This window comes from Bufo bufo, chromosome 2 (genome assembly GCF_905171765.1).
Source record: "Bufo bufo chromosome 2, aBufBuf1.1, whole genome shotgun sequence".
In the NCBI taxonomy this organism is placed as follows: Eukaryota; Metazoa; Chordata; class Amphibia; order Anura; family Bufonidae; genus Bufo; species Bufo bufo.
This window is the reverse complement of record NC_053390.1, coordinates 597918500-597936832: the sequence shown is the minus strand read 5'-3', so window position 1 is coordinate 597936832 and position 18333 is coordinate 597918500. Positions and strand designations below refer to the sequence as shown.

General features: G+C 41.4%; 1 protein-coding gene across 50 annotated transcripts in view; it reads left to right on the top strand.

Annotated features, from left to right (window-relative positions):
• Window positions 1–18333, top strand: part of ANK2 (ankyrin 2) — a 536395-nt gene that overhangs the window by 444219 nt on the left and 73843 nt on the right. For 12 of the 50 annotated variants that reach the window (XM_040418305.1, XM_040418301.1, XM_040418293.1 and 9 more), the window contains 5 exons: window positions 690–831; window positions 6273–6284; window positions 7972–8074; window positions 9650–9750; window positions 13362–13397. In XM_040418305.1, coding sequence (XP_040274239.1) covers window positions 690–831; window positions 6273–6284; window positions 7972–8074; window positions 9650–9750; window positions 13362–13397 — 394 coding nt within the window. Of the gene's footprint in view, window positions 1–686; window positions 832–6272; window positions 6285–7971; window positions 8075–9649; window positions 9751–13361; window positions 13398–18333 lie in introns of all 50 variants that reach the window. The other 38 variants (XM_040418328.1, XM_040418322.1, XM_040418310.1 and 35 more) reach the window with 10 other exon arrangements.

Sequence of the window (18333 nt, the reverse complement as noted above, 5' to 3'; positions counted from 1 at the left end):
AGATATTGAAAATCCATGTCACTCCTGTAGGCTGTCTGGCCCCTTCTGCCATGCCCTAGTACAGGGATGGGCAAACTGCGGCTCTCCAGCTGTTGTAAAACTACAAATCCCATCATGCCCTGCTGTAGGCTGATAGCTGTAGGCAGACTGGGCATACTGGAAGTTGTAGTTTTACAACAGCTGGAGGGCCGCAGGTTGCCCAGCCCTGTACTAGTAGAAACAGAAAAATGTAGTGCAACTTCTAACCAGCAGGGGGCGTGAAGCTTCATTATCTAACTGTACTAATATTCTATGGAATTGCAATTTCTACTTTTCCCTGGAGACTAATTGTGCATTTCCAATGTGACTTATATAGTGGTCCTCTTCTTGTGTGTGTATGGGGGTCATCAATAGATTGATAAGTTAGATCCATAGAAGGTGTCCATAACCACATTGCAAGTGACAGAAATCAGTCACTTTGGTCATGAGACTCTGTCAGTGGTATAGCCTCCAACTTCAAGTAACCACATCTGACTATAGACCTAAGATATAGAGTCTTTTTTGAAGTTTCCAGTCTTCTTGCATGTCTCTTTTGAAGGTATGTTGTGTTTTCATTGCTAGTTTAATCGTAATGCTTTATCGTAATTAGTATGTCATTTGTGTGAGATATGAGACACATTTAAAGCTTCTATACTGATTTTTACAAGGAGATGACACAATGACTGGAGATGGCGGAGAGTACCTGCGACCTGAAGATTTGAAGGAGCTAGGAGATGATTCACTGCCAAGCAGTCACTTTCTGGATGGAATGACCTACCTGAGGTACAGCTTAGAAGGTGGACGCTCAGACAGGTATGCTAACGTCGCCAGGGTACTAATAGGAAAAAGTGACTATTATGGTGTTTACATTATTCAGTTACATCTTGTCTTTTTAGGAAGCCTTTTTTCCTACCTGTTCCACTAACACTGGTCACGTGCCAGGAGAAGGTCTCCGTTTCTGAGCCAGTAGTTAAAACAAATGATGTAGTTTGCTTATGTTCACGTTTCATGTCCCGTCCATCTATGTATCATCTATCTAGCAAATAATTAGGCAGCACTCGAAAATCCGGTCAACAGAGTGTTGGACCCGCATTATTCCCCATGCAACGTTTTAGCCTAGCACAAGGAAGCATTTGCCAACCTAATTTTTCAGAATGGACCTCCTGCCTGGGGCCCATGAGGGTTTGCACCCGTTCTCTTCATATTGACTGTGCTGCTGCTTTTTCTTTATTCTATCTATCTATCTATCTATCTATCTATCTATCTATCTATCTATCTATCTATCTATCATCTATCTATCTATTATCTATATCTATATATATATATATATCTATTATCTATCTATCTCATATCTGTCTCACAGCGATCTATGTATCTTATATCTATCTATCTATCATCTATCTATGTATCTCATATCTATCTATGTATCTCATATCTATCTATCTATCTATCTATCTATCTATCTCATATCTGTCTCATAGCGATCTATCTATTATATATCTATGTATCTCATATCTATCTATCATCTATCCATGTATCTCATATCTATCTATGTATCTCATATCTATCTATGTATCTATCATCCATGTATCTCATATCTATCTATGTATCTCATATCTATCTATCTCATATCTATCTATCTATCTATCTATATATATATATATATATATAGTACAGACCAAAAGTTTGGACACACCTTCTCATTCAAAGAGTTTTCTTTTTTTTCATGACTATGAAGGCATCAAAACTATGAATTAACACATGTGGAATTATATACATAACAAACAAGTGTGAAACAACTGAAAATATGTCATATTCTAGGTTCTTCAAAGTAGCCACCTTTTGCTTTGATTACTGCTTTGCACACTCTTGGCATTCTCTTGATGAGCTTCAAGAGGTAGTCCCCTGAAATGGTCTTCCAACAGTCTTGAAGGAGTTCCCAGAGATGCTTAGCACTTGTTGGCCCTTTTGCCTTCACTCTGCGGTCCAGCTCACCCCAAACCATCTCGATTGGGTTCAGGTCCGGTGACTGTGGAGGCCAGGTCATCTGGCGCAGCACCCCATCACTCTCCTTCATGGTCAAACAGCCCTTACTTTCAAAGTTTTCCCAATTTTTCAGCTGACTGACTGACCTTCATTTCTTAAAGCAATGATTGCCACTAGTTTTTTTTTACTTAGCTGCTTTTTTCTTGCCATAATACAAATTCTAACAGTCTATTCAGTAGGACTATCAGCTGTGTATCCACCTGACTTCTCCTCAACGCCACTGATAGTCCCAACCCCATTTATAAGGCAAGAAATCCCACTTATTAAAACTGACAGGGCACACCTGTGAAGTGAAAACCATTTCACGGACTACCTCTTGAAGCTCATCAAGAGAATGCCAAGAGTGTGCAAAGCAGTAATCAAAGCAAAAGGTGGCTACTTTGAAGAACCTAGAATATGACATATTTTCAGTTGTTTCACACTTGTTTGTTATGTATATAATTCCACATGTGTTAATTCATAGTTTTGATGCCTTCAGTGTGAATCAACAATTTTCATAGTCATGAAAATTAAGAAAACTCTTTGAATGAGAAGGTGTGTCCAAACTTTTGGTCTGTACTGTATATATATATACACACACATATATATATATATATATATATATATATATATATTTTTTATCTATCTATCTCATATCTTTCTATCAATCAATTATCTATCTATTATCTATCTATGTATCTCATATCTATCTATCCATCCATCCATGGCCCATGCAGCTGGATCAGACAACCCTTGTAGCAGTTTCCCATAATAAGTCAGGTTGCATCCCATTTACCAACCTGCACCGATACACTGAAAGCTAGAATCTGATTGGTTGCTATGTGCAACTGCACCCTTTTTGCTTGACCCATCCCAGATAGAGAAACGCTGCATGCAACGTCTTTGTGTCCAGATCAGAGAGACGAACAGAGGCGAAATCAATTCCACAGGACACAAAACTGTCCACCTCAGAATGTATGGGTTCCGATACTCTATTAGTAATGTTAAGCAAACTTGTGTTTTAAGTTCGGCGTCCAAAGTTCGGGTTTGGGTTATCGAAGAATCCCATTATGGATTTCGCTACCACAGAACATAATGGAATTCGGAATCCATAACGGGATTCTTCGATAACCGGAACCCGAACTTTGGATGCCGAACTTAAAACACAAGTTCACTCAACACTATATATCGGCTTCCTTCCCGCGGTCTGGAGGGTCGGATATATCTGATTACAATGGGCAGCACCTAGATTTTGCTCTGCTTTAGCTTTTATGCTTCGTGTTATTTAGTTTACGTCTTATAAGTATTTAGTTGCTTGTTACTTTAGACAGTATTCAGGTTGAAAACAAACTGAACCTTTAACTCATGTATTATGTTGAAGGAATAAATGTAATGTCAGACTTGTACCTGGTGACATGAGAGAGTTGTCACTGTGGCACTCTAAGTGCATCATACACATCTAGAAGAGTCTCATTTGCTTGGTGATGAGCTCATTTCTGCTTCCCCAGCATGGTGCGCTCCTGGTGCTTTCCTACAATTAGTTTCTAGTTTAGCAAAATTGCTGCTTCCAATTCAGAGAAGATAACCGTGATTATCCCCACAAAGGAGACAAATTTCAATAATTTCATGTGGCTTCTAAAAATAACGTTCACATCTTCACCAAAGTGAAGTAGCAAGTAGATTTTTCTTGCAAGATTGATGCAGGGAAGACATCTAGAACCATCTGACTTAGGGCTCATTCACACGGCCGTAGGTGGGCCGTTCCGTGCATTGGGGACCGCAATTTGCGGTCCCCAATGCATGGCAACCTCCGTACGCCCGCCGGGATGAATCCAGACCCATTCAACTTGAATGGGTCTGCATTCGTCCGTTCCGCAAAAAGATAGAGCAAGTTCTATCTTTTTGCGGAACAGAACCCCACGGAAGCACTCCGTAGTGCTTCCGTAGTATTCTGTTCCGTGATTCCATTCCGCATTTGTGGACCCAATGAAGTGAATGGGTCCGCATCCGTGATGCGGAATGCACGCGGAACGGTGCCCGTGTATTGCGGATCCGCAAATGCGGTCCGCAATACGGCAACGAGCAGCACACGTTCGTGTGCATGAACCCTTACTATAAAGCACGGGTCCTACAACACCTTTACCATGCCACATCTGCTGTGTGAAAAACAACCAGAAAAGTAGAGAATTTATGGCTAAAAAAAAAAAAATTAATAATGGTTTCTCTGGTTTCATGTAAATAAAGCGCAATTTTTAGAATATACTTGGCGTATGAAGTACACTGAATTTCCAAGATCTTGCAGTTGGCGAGTGGAAATATTCAGTGTTTCCAGTCATTAGCGGAAAACCAGTACCAACCTCCGTATAGGAGTTTAATTAGGTAGATATTTTTTCCAGTGCCATTCTTGTCCCTATAAGGCCCCTTTCACACGGGCGAGATTTCCACGCGGGTGCGATGCGTGAGGTGAACGCATTGCACCCGCACTGAATCCGGACCCATTCAATTCTATGGGGCTGTTCACATGAGCGTTGGTTTTCACGCATCACTTGTGCGTTGCATGAAAATCGCAGCATGCTCTATATTCTGCGTTTTTCACGCAACACAGGCCCCATAGAAGTGAATGGGGGTGTGTGAAAATCACTAGCATCCGCAAGCAAGTGCTAAAGCGGTGCAATTTTCACGCACGGTTGCTAGGAGACAATCAGGATGGGGACCCGATCTGTATTATTTTCCCTTATAACATGGTTATAAGGGAAAATAATAGCATTCCTAATACAGACTCCATAGTACAATAGGGCTGGAGGGGTAAAAAAATTAATTTAATAATAATTTAACTCAGCTCAATCGACTTGCTCGCGCAGCCCGGCTTCTCTTCTGTCTTCATCTTTGCTGTGCACAGGAAAAGGACCTTTGATGACGTCACTGCGCTCATCACATGGTCCATCACCATGGTGATGGGTCATGTGATGGACCATGTGATGAGCGCAGTGACGTCTTCAGAGGTCCTATTCCTCAAAGATGAAGGGGGCTGCGCGAGCAAGTGCATTAAGGTGAGTTAAATTATTATTATTATTTTTTTTTAACCCCTCCAGCCCTATTGTACTAAGCATTCTGTATTAAGAATGCTATTATTTTCCCTTATAACCATGTTATAAGGGGAAATAATACAGTCTACACAACACCGAACCCAAACCCGAACTTCTGTGAAGAAGTTTGGGTTTGGGTACCAAACATGCCGATTTTTCTCACGCGCGTGCAAAACGCATTACAATGTTTTGCACTCGCGCTGAAAAATCACGCATTTTCCCGCAACGCATCCGGACACGCTCGTCTGCAAGGGGCCTAAGGCCTAGTTCACACTTCAGTGATTTGGATAAGGATTTCCATCAGTGATTGTGAGCCAAAACCTGGAGTGGAGACTACACAGAGATATAATGGAAAGTATAATGGAAAGATTTGGGCCTGTTCTGTGTTCTGGACTCACACCTGGTTTTGGCTCACAGTCACTAATGAAAAACACTGACCAAATGGGCTCATGCACACGACCGTGCCGTTTTTTGTGGATCCGCAAAAAAAGGGATGCCGCCCGTGTGCCTTCTGCAATTTGCGGAACGATACAGGAGGCTCATTATAGAAATGCCTATTCTTGTCCGCAAAACGGACAAGAATAGGACATGCCTCATAATTTTTGCGGGGCTACGGAACGGAGCAACGGATGCGGACAACACACAGAGTGCTGTCTGCATCTTTTGCGGCCCCATTGAAATGAATGGTTCCGTATACGGAATCAAAATACAGCCCGTATACGGAATGCATGTACCTATTTGTGTCTCTGATTCTTAAACGGAGGTACCCATCCTCCCCCTGTCAATAAATGGACATCACTTACAGTATTAGACTTTATTTGGGAATTGGGAAAACTCATTTTTTTTCCATGCAGTGTTATTTTCTGAATATACAGTATATGTGCCCAGATGATAGAGTGAAATATGTAAAATACACACTTTGTAAAAGCTGATATTATTACTAACATGAAACCTTGTATACACATACACCGGTATATATACTAGTACATGACTAACTACTCCACATTGTTTCTCCTAAACTCATAATATACATAATATACCCTTTTATTTCTAACTAATATAACCCTTTCCTGTTACTCTATAACAGTGTCCCTTTATTTTATTTTTTTTCTTCCCTTTCCTTTGTATGGATGCTACCCACAGCACCATGCCTAGGTATGTATGGCATTGCATGTTCCCACTAAGTTCTTCATGTGCCAACCCTCCATCATTGCCTCACTTACCCATCACTTATTGCTTGCATGCTGGATATTACTATAAGGCCTGGCTTAAGCTTTGTCATGCAGCCATTAATATACAGTAAGCTTTTAGACAGTGTACGTTTACTATACAGATTTATACTCATTGTTTTCCTAGTTAGGGCTCATGCACACAAACGTATTTTCTTTCCGTGTCCGTTCCGTTTTTTTGCGAACCATATGTGGAACCATTCACTTCAATAGGTCCGCAAAAAAAATGGAAGTTACTCCGTGTGCATTCCGTTTCCGTATGTCTGTATTTCCGTTCCGCAAAAAAATAGAACATGTCCTATTATTGTCCGCATTTTACGGACAAGGATAGTACTGTTCTATGAAGGGCCAGCTGTTCTGTTCCGCATTTTTTGCGGATCCGTTTTTTGCGGACTGTAAAATACATACGGTCGTGTGCATGAGCCCTTAGGAACATATTATAACACTCTGTAGGATGGATCTTTGATTCAGGGCCTTTGGTAGCACTATATTCTACTGTTGATTTTCTATATATATTATTGATATTATGGATTTGTACATTTATGCCATGTTTTGGCTAAATCCATTAAAAAAACCTATTGTGGTATGCCCCTTCACATGCTATATTACGGAGGTGTTCCCCACCTGGAGACACAAGGACTGCCTATGGTCCATGGACCAGCAGGAAATCTGAGCTGCTGGGGTCTAAACCCCACATAAGATTCCTGTTACCACTTTTCGAGGAGCGCTATTTATCCTTGCCTGTCTATGTGCGTGTGTGATGCCTGTGATTTCTATGTACCAGGCTAAATCTGCTTTGCGTTTGTGTCATGCAGCTCTCCAATAATTCCGCAGTATCTTCCGGGGGATATATCTCATTACCTGTGAATTAAAAGGAACCAAGGCTTTGGTTTCAGAAGTATATTTTGTATTTCTTTTCTCACCATTCAGTACATTGATGACTAAATAAAACAACATAAAACTAAATAAAACTACAGCACGCTGCTGTTTTTGTCCGGCCGCCTCTCAGCATGTCTGCCGTGCTGCGGCCGGACCACCGGCCTGCCCCCGTTATAGTGAATGTGGCCGGAGCACATTAGTGGTAGCATGGATCCCCGCTGGAACAGCCTGTCGGAAAAGGCAAGTGTGAAACTGGCCTAAAAACCGGCATTTTCATATAGTATTTCAATTGCAGTACACAAACCAGTCACAAAGACCACAAAGCAAACATTATATTAGGGACGAGATCACGCTGTTTGGGTCATTTTTTTATATGCCATTCATCTTTGACCGGGCACAGTGACCCAACATGATGCTTTTTAGGAATTCTGTATGAAATGCATTTTGACTGAATTGTTATAAACTGAATCATCCATGTGAATCTCATGAATGGGATCTGTCAGGGGATTCATAAAATGCTAGCCAAAACAATGTAAAGAGAAGCGCTGGCGTGAAGTGGCCCTTAGATGGATGCGGTCTGCAGTAGGGTATTTTATAAACCAATTTATGTGGAAAATGTGGTCTTGCTGACTTTTCCCCTGGAAGCTGCATCAGGTGCTAATCGCTAATTCTTCCATTCACCTTTTCCATTTCACCCTCCCTTTTCTGGTGATTTGTATGTGTCAACCGACCAGCCTGCGATCCTTCAGTTCAGACAGGTCCCACACAATGAGTCCACACTTGTATCCAAGGGGTAGTGCCATCATAGACGACTCTGTCATCATACCCCATGACCAGGTAGGTGATTTTCTTTTCTTTATTTTCCACTATGAAGTCGAGTTCTGTATATTTACATAGCGCTAAATACACCAAATTCAGTCCCTACACCTTTTTGGCCTTATGCACATGGGATGGAGGCTGAACGGTGGTACGCATAGTCCTTTACAGCTACGTACTACGGAACTCTGTGTGCCACCATAGAAGTCTGTCAGGTGCCATGTGTATTTAGCTATTCTCCCCTAGAATTTTTGTAAAGGCCCATGCATCCTGACCTATGGGTACCCTATTAAAGCTGTAAAATGGCTGTGTGCCATACAGGGTCTACTCGGACAGCTATCTTTATGCCTGCCACACTATGCATTGTATTCTAGATATACCCAGTCTCTGAGGTATGTTGCACCTTTTTAAACAGCTTCACGCCCTATCCCTTTTTGAAATGTCTGAAGTCTATGGGGAAAAAGTGCATTCTTTGAGAAAGCTTCCTTCATGATTATGACATCTTATTTCTGGGCAATAGTGGTGTGATATAAATGGGGCCTATAAACATTTTTAAAATATAGGATGTTAAATGTGCCTAAATGAGAGCTGAGACCTCCACCAGGGCCCTGACCTACAGGACTCCCAATAGTTTATGCCTGCCACTACATTCTGAAATAATGGGCGATGGAGGAAGTGGAGAAATGTTAAAACTACTTTATGCAGTATATGAATATGGGATGTTTTCTTTAGGCTTTGTTCACACAACTGTTTCCAATTTTCCACCTGCAAAAGTGGTCCATGAAAAACAGATAGCACCCGGGTGGCTTCCGCATACATTCAGTTTGTTTTACTCCTATACACTTGAGTGGTTGAATCTGATCCAACCGGAATGTGCACTGACTTCCAAGGTGTCTTACATTTAGACCATTTTCTATGCCTGAAACTGGCGTAGAAAATGGTAAATGAGACGTGCCTGCTGGCCTGTCCCCGTCCTCTCTCATGCCATGCCCACAATTTTAGACTTGGTGTGAGCGGGGCAAAATCGCAGATAGCGGCGCACCTAACCATGACGTTGCACCGTCATCTATGCCTGAAATGCGCCTAATTAAGGCTACTTTCACATCTGCTCTTTCCCTTTCCGCTATTGAGATCCGTCATAGGATTTCAGTAGCAGGAAAAAACGCTTCCGTTTTTTCCCCATTCATTGTCAACGTTTCTGATTGCGTCCTTGGATGCGGAGCAAGACGTATGCGTCATGACTAACAATGTAAGTCAATGGTGATGGATCCAATTTCTCTGACACAAAAGAAAATGGATCCATCGCCGATTTACTTACAATAGTTTTAGAGACAAATCCGCCTTGGCTATTTTAAAGATAATACAACCAGGTCCATTCATAACGGATGCAGACGGTTGTATTATCAGTAACGGAAGCGTATTTCAGTATAGTAAATGACCTATAGTAAATGACCCACTCTGTTTTTATAGTGAACAGCACATGGAAGATAAACTGTCTATAAACCTTAGTACATCTATTTTAAGTAATGAGTAGAATTCTGCCATTGTTGGTCTTGAGCTTCAGTGAAAATTCACATTCAATTTACTTCCATTTAGGTCTCATACTTAACAAAGACAGAACAGAACTCCTATCGTCTCAGCTGGGGGAATGACAACCTGGATAACGTGGCGCTGTCCTCCAGCCCCATCCATTCTGGGTGAGTAAAGACCTAAATACAGAATCTAATTGTCAGCAATTCATTTTTTATTACCAGAAAAAAGAAAGCGCCTGTAATTGTGACAGGGAAAGGTGCTATATACCAGGAGGCGGCAGAGGTGTATGTAAAATGATGGAATTTTTACAATTATCGTACAGTTGTGGTAGTCTGACGCTCTACTTATGTGTGCATCAGTAAAACGCATCTTGTGTGTGTGTATATATATATATATATATATATATATATATATATATATATATATACATATGCAATGATAGTAGGATGACACTGAATGTCTGTTACTATCAGAGAATGACTCATGGTGGAATTGACATCTTCCATTCAGTTATTTTACATCAAGGCTCAAATGTGGCATTTAGATTTTATGTCACAGTCCACGGTAGCTCATCAGTATTCTGTTTCTGTGTCAGTATCTACACTTTTCTAGGCTTTTGATAAAATGGACCCTTTTCCAATGTACATCGCCCATATATTAAAGGCAGAACCGCTTTTATTGCAAACTTGGAATTTTATTCTGGGTTCATAGAGAAATCAAGGCAATACACATTTTATATTCCTAGATTAAAATAAAAATAAAAAAACATGCTGGTGACATATTGACACATAATGGGGGAGATTTATCAAAACTAGTGTAAAGGAAAACTGGCTTAGTTGTCCATAGCAACCAATCAGATTCCAGCTTTCATCTTCCAAAGGAGCTGTGAACAATGAAAGGTGGAATCTGATTTGTTGCTATGGACAACTAAGCCAGTTCTACTTTACATCAGTTTTGATAAATCTACCCCAATGTCTTTTGTTGTCCTGTATTCCTGCGACACCTTATGGCCATCATGGAATCAAGCTGTATTTGCAAAAGAGACCTGGAATGTTCTAGAAGTCATATCCCGACCGTTATGTTTTGCTGTCCGCAAAATGTGGATTCACAAAATGCATCCCACACTTTTCGCGGGCCCCATTGTCAAAATGCCTATTATTGTCTGCAAAACTGTTCCCTAATTTGCCGCACAGCAGTGCAGCGCGCGGGGGTCAACGTCCATGGGATCCCATTAAGATGAGAAAGGTGTTTGTCGTGACGCCAGTTGCATTGAAGCAACAAGGGCACAGGGCCCTTTTTTCGTGATATGGTGGTACCCAGTGTAGGAATGCTAGAGTAGTGTAGGGTGGCCTAAATGTCCCTTAATGGTGAAGCACGTGTCACGGTGCTCCTACCTGGATACGCTGGAGTCCCAGGCGTGGTCGTGCAAAGCAAATCAAGGGGTAGTTGATGTAAGGGATGGAGAAAGAAATAGAGTCCAGACTTTGTATAACGTTGAACAGCAGCTTTACTTGAATAAACTTTCTTCCAAACAATTTACAAGCTTTGTCTTGGTTACCAGCAGGCTTTGGCATGAATTCTGGCAGGCAAACACACTCGGCTCTGCTACATCTGTTGCTCTCTGGCTCTGCTGTTCTAACAGGATTAAATAGGAAACTTTTCCTTTTCTTTCTGCAGTACTTAGCTTTCTGTAGTCTGGTCTGTCTCTAGCTTTGTCTTTGTCCAGGGACTGTCTTCCTGAGGCTTAGGCCTCTTTCACACGGGCGAGTTTTCCGCGTGGGTGCAATGCGTGAGGTGAACGCATTGCACCCGCACTGAATCCGGACCCATTAATTTCTTTGAGGCTGTGCACATGAGCAGTGATTTTCACGCATCACTTGCGCGTTGCGTGAAAATCGCAGCATGCTCTATATTGTGCGTTTTTCACGCAAAGCAGGCCCCATAGAAGTGAATGGGGCTGCATGAAAATCGCAAGCATCCGCAAGCAAGTGCGGATGCGGTGCGATTTTAAGGCATGGTTGATGGGGATGGGGACCCGATCATTATTATTTCCCCTTATAACATGGTTATAAGGGAAAATAATAGAATTCTTAATACAGAATGCTTAGTAAAATAGGGATGGAGGGGTTAAAAAAAAATATAAAATTTAACTCACCTCATCTACATGTTCGCGCAGCCCGGCTTCTTTTCTGTCTTCTTTTTTGATGACCTGGAGGAAAAGGACCTTTGGTGATGTCACTGTGCTCATCACATGGTCCATCACATGATCCATCTCCATGGTGATGGATCATGGGATGAGCGCAGTGATATCACCAAAGGTCCTTTTTCCTCCAGGTCATCAAAAAAGAAGACAGAAGAGAAGTCAGGCTGCGCGAACAAGTAGTTGAGGTTAGTTAAATTATAAAAAAAAATTTTTTAACCCCACCATCCCTATTTTACTAAGCATTCTGTATTAACAATGCTATTTTTTTCCCTTATTACCATGTTATTAGGGAAAATAATAAAATCTACACAACACCTAACCCAAACCCGAACTTCTGTGAAGAAGTCCGGGTTCGGATCTGGGTACCAAACATGCCGATTCTTCTCACGCGCGTGCAAAACACATTAAAACACTTTGCACCCGTGCGGAAAAATCATGCATTTTCCCACAACGCACCCGCATCCTATCCGGCCCTCACACGCGACGCCCGTATGAAAGAGGCCTTTAGGCCCCTTTCACACGGGCGAGTATTCCGCGCGGATGCGATGTGTGAGGTGAACGCATTGCACCCGCACTGAATACCGACCCATTTATTTCTATGGGGCTGTTCAGATGAGCGGTGATTTTCACGCATCACTTATGCGTTGCGTGAAAATCGCAGCATGCGGATGCGGTGCGATTTTCACGCATGGTTGCTAGGTGACAGTCTATTCACTGTATTATTTTCCCTTATAACATGGTTATAAGGGAAAATAATAGCATTCTGAATACAGAATGCTTAGTAGGTGATCAAGTGAGGGTTAAAAAAATAAATAATAATTTAACTCACCTTCTCCTCTTGTTCGCGTAGTTTCCGGTCTCTTCTTTACTTCTTAAAAGATGAAAATACCGGCTAGGACCTGTGGTGACGTCAGATCACATGCTCCAATCACATGGTCCATCACCACGGTGATGTACCATGTGATTGGAGCATGTGATCTGACATCACCAAAGGTCCTTTAGCCCACAGCTCATCATTAAAGAAGTAAAGAAGAGACCGGGAACTACGCGAACAAGAGGAGAAGGTGAGTTAATTTTTATTTATTTTTTTAACCCTCAATTGATCACCTACTAAGCACCTGCACATTTTCCCGCAACGGCCGTGTGAAAGAGGCCTTAGTGTTTCTACCTCTGGATCCAGCAGAGCTGAAGGTACTCTGGCTGGCTTTGGCAGGGCCCATCCAACAGGGACGAGGGACTGCTGCACACCCTCCCTTGGCAGGGGGTATAACTATAACTAAACTCCTCCCTCTCTAGAGAGAGAGCTAGAATGGAAAGAAGGGTTCCATTCTAGGTAAAATAGCTCTGCCATTTATGCTGCCAATTGCTGGTGAACCAGGCACATTACACTTAAACATAACATTTGCATAGAGTTGGGAATACACATTTTGCAGGCTCTGGAGATAGTGTAGAGGTGTAAAAGTGGTAATGCTCCTCCTGATGCGGACAGCGCACAGATGACATCCGTTCATTATCTGTTTCTTTTTCTCTCTCTCCTTTATTTCTCATGGTGACTAATCTGTTCTGTTGCAGCCGCATATCTCCTTGTCTTGACCGAGACCACAGCAGGTGATCCTTTGTGTTCAATATGTGATTGCATTGTTTCCACATTGTATGCCAGTAATTGACATCAGGATGCTTTACTGTTTTCACATGTAATGATAGGCACAGCATTGGCATACACTGCACCAATATCCAGAACGTCTTGCTTCTAAAAAACATTTCCAAGTACAAAGTTTCTAACTCAAAGTAACTGATAGTAATTCCTAACTAAGAAATGTTTCTACTATCAGTATTAGCATATATGCATTTAGTAGCCTACAGAGAAAAAACATAATCCAACTATTTAAGTAGAGGTGAAGACTTCTGCTTTTTCAGGCCTAATCCAGTGTCGGACAGGCCCACCAGAGTACCAGAGGATCCTCCAGTTGGCCTAGGCTCTGATGTTATAGTTATAGAAAAAATATTTGGAGCTTCCTTAGGGGCAAATAACTTGACACTAGAGTCCATTTCTTTGAATCAAAATCTATTAGACTGTATTGATGATTATTTCATCTGGTGAGCCTTAGAGACCCCAGTTTGATCCCGGACTCACCACATCCAATTTAGGAAAGAAGGATGACAATAAAATCTGTTTCCCCCCTCCCTTCTTCCCTAATATTAGAGGCTGTACCCTGCTTTTATATAGCCCATGGGAATAGGGTAAGCCTATGATATGGTAACTGTAGCTCCATTCTTTATTATGCCTATATGATCTACCAGTTCGTATGGCCAATCATGATAGATACATTTAATACCAAGGCTCTAAAATCCATATGTAAGCTTGGTCATAAGGCTAAATCCAGGCTCATCATTTACAGGGCAAGACTATCATTGTGGCTCTTTAATGGATGAATGTTACCCTTGAATGTTAGGGGATTAATGGACTAACATGTTCAGACTTTTTGGTACCAAACACTAAAGCAGCCCGATGGTCCTGAATAACAAGTGATTGTGTTGTTATTCGGTGGAGACTTTTAAGAGTCATCTTCGTGTACTGTGTGGGCATATTATTCTCCATAATGTAAATAATATGCATTGTATAGCATCCCCAAGCAGAATTATGTGAAATGGTAGTCACGACATTGATGCCAATCCCTATTCCTTACCCTTTAGAACATGCAGTTTATGGGTCACCTTTCTAGTGCTCTTGTGACGTTTTTGTTATGTGGGCTGAAATAAATCTTAAAAAATAGTTGCTAAATATTTGCAACAAAGAACAATTTTTTTTATGGAAAATGAACTTTTACCACCATCAGTTGTGCATGGCTAGGTTACAGACAAGCATTGGATCTTAATTTTGTGTGTGTCCCTTCAATTTATAAACTTTGCGGTTCATCAGTCTAGAAAGATTTTTCCAAAGATTGACAGTACAGCCGCTATCTTCAAATGCTGTGCACAGTAGAACTTAGTTCTACATAATTTTTTTTAAGGCCATGGGCTTTCTAATTGTCCAGCAAGATTTTAAGTTATGAATCAATTATTGGGCTATTGGAAACTTTCTGGTGTCAGATGAAAGGATATTCAAGGGGTTGTCTCACTTCAGCCAGTGGCATTTATCATGTAGACAAAGTTACTACAAGGCACTTACTAATGTATTGTGATTGTCCATATTGTCTCCTTTGCTGGCTGGATTAATTTTTCCATCACATTATACACTACTTGTATCCAGGGGTTACGACCATCCTACAATCCATTAGTGGTGTTCGTGCTTATATACTATAGGAAAAAGCACCGACCTCTCTGGTGGACGGGACCGTGGGAGCGCACACAAGCTAGTGCTTTTTCTTATAGTGTGCAAGCACAACTTTCACTGATTGATTGTACGGTGGTTGTAACCCCTGGATAAGAGCAGTGTATAATGCGATGGGAAAATGAACCGAGCCAACAAAGGAAGCAATATGGACAATCACAATACATTAGTAATTGGCTTGTGTTTACTGAAAAGAGACAACCTCTTTAAGTCTAAGTTCACATGTCGCGGATTATGTGCGGATGAAATTATCTTGGTATCTACAAGTTTAATCCGTAACAAGATTTTATGCTGACTTATACACGGAGATGTGGATTCTGACACGGATTTCTTCTGCAAAATATCTTCAAGCAAACCATTCTGTCTTGCAGATTTAGATGCAGATTTTAGAACTCCATGAAGTTCAATGGAAAAGATCTGTGGCAAATCAGCAGACAATCCACAAAATAATAAACATGCTACAGATTTCAAAATGGAATTCCATACTTACCAACTTTTTAGTAGCTAAAATAGGGGCATCTAAGCCCTTTCTCGGGAATGCTCTGGCCCTGTCTGGGAATGTCCACATATGGTGGGGTTTGCATTGGCACTGGCCATTTTCAGCCTGGAACAGCCTGAATTATCTGGACTGTCTCTGGCAGAAAGTGACAGTCTCAGCATGTTCAGGACAGTTGGCAACTATGGACTCTTCAAGAAGAAATCTGAAAGAAGGAATCGACAGTAAAAAATAAAAATTGCAGCATGTACACAGTCCGGGCAGGCATAAAATCAGCTTTGTGTGAACTTAGCCTTACTGTGCTTGCTAGATCTACACTTGAGTGTATAGTATATTTCCTTTTGACTTACAGTTTAATGGAGCTGAAATACGCATTATATATATATATATATATATATATATTAAGGGATCGCTCTCTCTTAGGGGGTCTCAATCACAGATTTCTCGCAGACAACCGGATTGAAGTCCAAACGATGCATTATTTTCTAGCAGTTTAGCACAATACAGCAACCAAAATAACTCCTGCCCGTCTAGGCACTACGTAATACATAATTCATTCCCTGACTCGCCTCTAAAGAACACAGTTTACACATGTGATCAGATGCAGCTTTCTCAGCCCAAACAGTCCAGCAGCCTCCAGGCTGTGACTACAACAACATCAGTACCTTTGGGGGATTGTGGCCCAGAAGTCCGTCTGACTCTGGCCGTGCAATCCTCTCTCCACAGACGTCGCTAGGTCCCCCCAAATTCAGGCTTCCTTTAGCTTTTCTCTCTCCCTCTCAGGCCTCCTCAGCCTTTCCTTCCCCCTGACTAACACACAGAGGGTTGGTTTTATGCCTCCTCGATTAGAGCAGGCCTCACCTGTGATCACCTCAGGTGAAAGGGAATACCTGTGCCGGAAGGGTGTGGACTGGCAGATCCCACTACCAAACCTATATGCCAATCCAAGTAAAATCCAGCCCAGAAGAAAATGTATACAAAACTGTCTTGGCAAATTATACTTTGCTGAGACCACTGCAGCTTTCCGTATTTTAGTTATCTCACCCAGCTGAGGTATCTGGGTGGGATACACACGCCTTCCCGCACTGTCCACATTACCACAATATATATATATGACTGATGTAACTCACATTATAATGTATCTGGATTATAAATAAACCCTGTTGGGTATAGATTTTTTTCCAGCTTGTGTACTGATACGCAGTGATGGCCAGTTCGCATTGTTCGCCCGCGAACTGGCCATCACTGCTGATACGTTGCCTATATCCCCTTAGTTTTTTCAGCTCTACAGCATTTGGGACCTGCACGTCCATCTACATATTTTTCCTATGTTACAATTTTTAAACAGTTTTATTAGTTACTACATTTATATTTCTTCACAATTTGGCCTGATTAGTAACGCCAGGATATAAGCTGTAGTAAATGAGAGTAGTAGAAGCATGTCTAGCCTACTATCGGTTAGCAGGGAATACTGGGGCTCATTTACTAAAGACTAGTATTTCACACGCTAGTCTTAGTAAAAAGCCCACTTGAGTAAAATGTGACCAATTTATTAAGAAGCGCAGACCTCTTAATTAATTTGTTGAATCAGTGATGTCTGTGCAACAGAAACTGAAACCTACATGAGGTAGGGGCTGGTTTAAATTTCAGTTATAACTCACGCTACATTTCTAGCATAAGTTATAGTAAGTGTGTTGGGCTAAGGTGGCACTGCCTCCTTCCCCTGTACTCCACACACTTTAAAAAAAATGACGAGAGTAGCAGAGAAAAGCAAAAAATTGCAAATTTTTGCACAAAATGCTGTTTATTCAAAAATTTGTGACACCCTTAAAGCTGGTGTATAGCATTAGTAAATTATCAAATGGTTGTAGTAAACATAACAAACTTTGCATAAATGGCTCTATTGTATTGCCCTACCTCTTTTATAATTTTATGAAACAGGGTATATGATATGAAGCAGATATTAAAGTTTGCATGTGCATGTTCAGAATGCTTGCACCATTCACATGCATTATGGGGGCGTGCTGTCCCTTCCTCAGCATAGAACTGTATGAAGTCGCATTTTGCGTTTACAGCAGTATGTAGTAACTTGTCTATTCTCATTCTCTGACCTGAAGCATGCGGAATCTATTTTGTCTTGCACATGTGTGTACATGACTGTTTTGTTCTACGTTTACATCTTACGTATAATTGTTTGGCACGGTTTTTATTCACACTTTAACACTACAAGAAAGGAAGTGAACAGCTTGAATGAATAGCTCCTCATGGCTGATTCATAAAATACAGTGTGCTACAAAGACAACATTCAGTTTAAGTGGGACACGTGTCATGTAGCCTAACATGTTGGGAAACCAGACACGACCTACTAAAGATACACAGCTTGCACCACAAGATTATAGCAACTGTCGAAAAGATCTACATGTTTTGTATCTACAGCTAGATCTAAATTGTACAAGAATGTTAATCTAAACATGAATTTAACTTTAAGAGGTTGTCCTGCCATAGGATATGTCTGCAATATCTGATCGGCGGGGGTCCGACATCGAGGAGCCCTGCTTCCTCTTCATTACAATGTACGTCTCGGAAGTGTAATGACAAGTACTTGCTCAATTCACTTGAATGGTGCGAGTACTTGTAATTACACCACGCCGGAGGAGACGACGCATAGTATAATAACCAGGAAGCGCCACCTTCTTTTCAAACAGCTGATCGGCAGG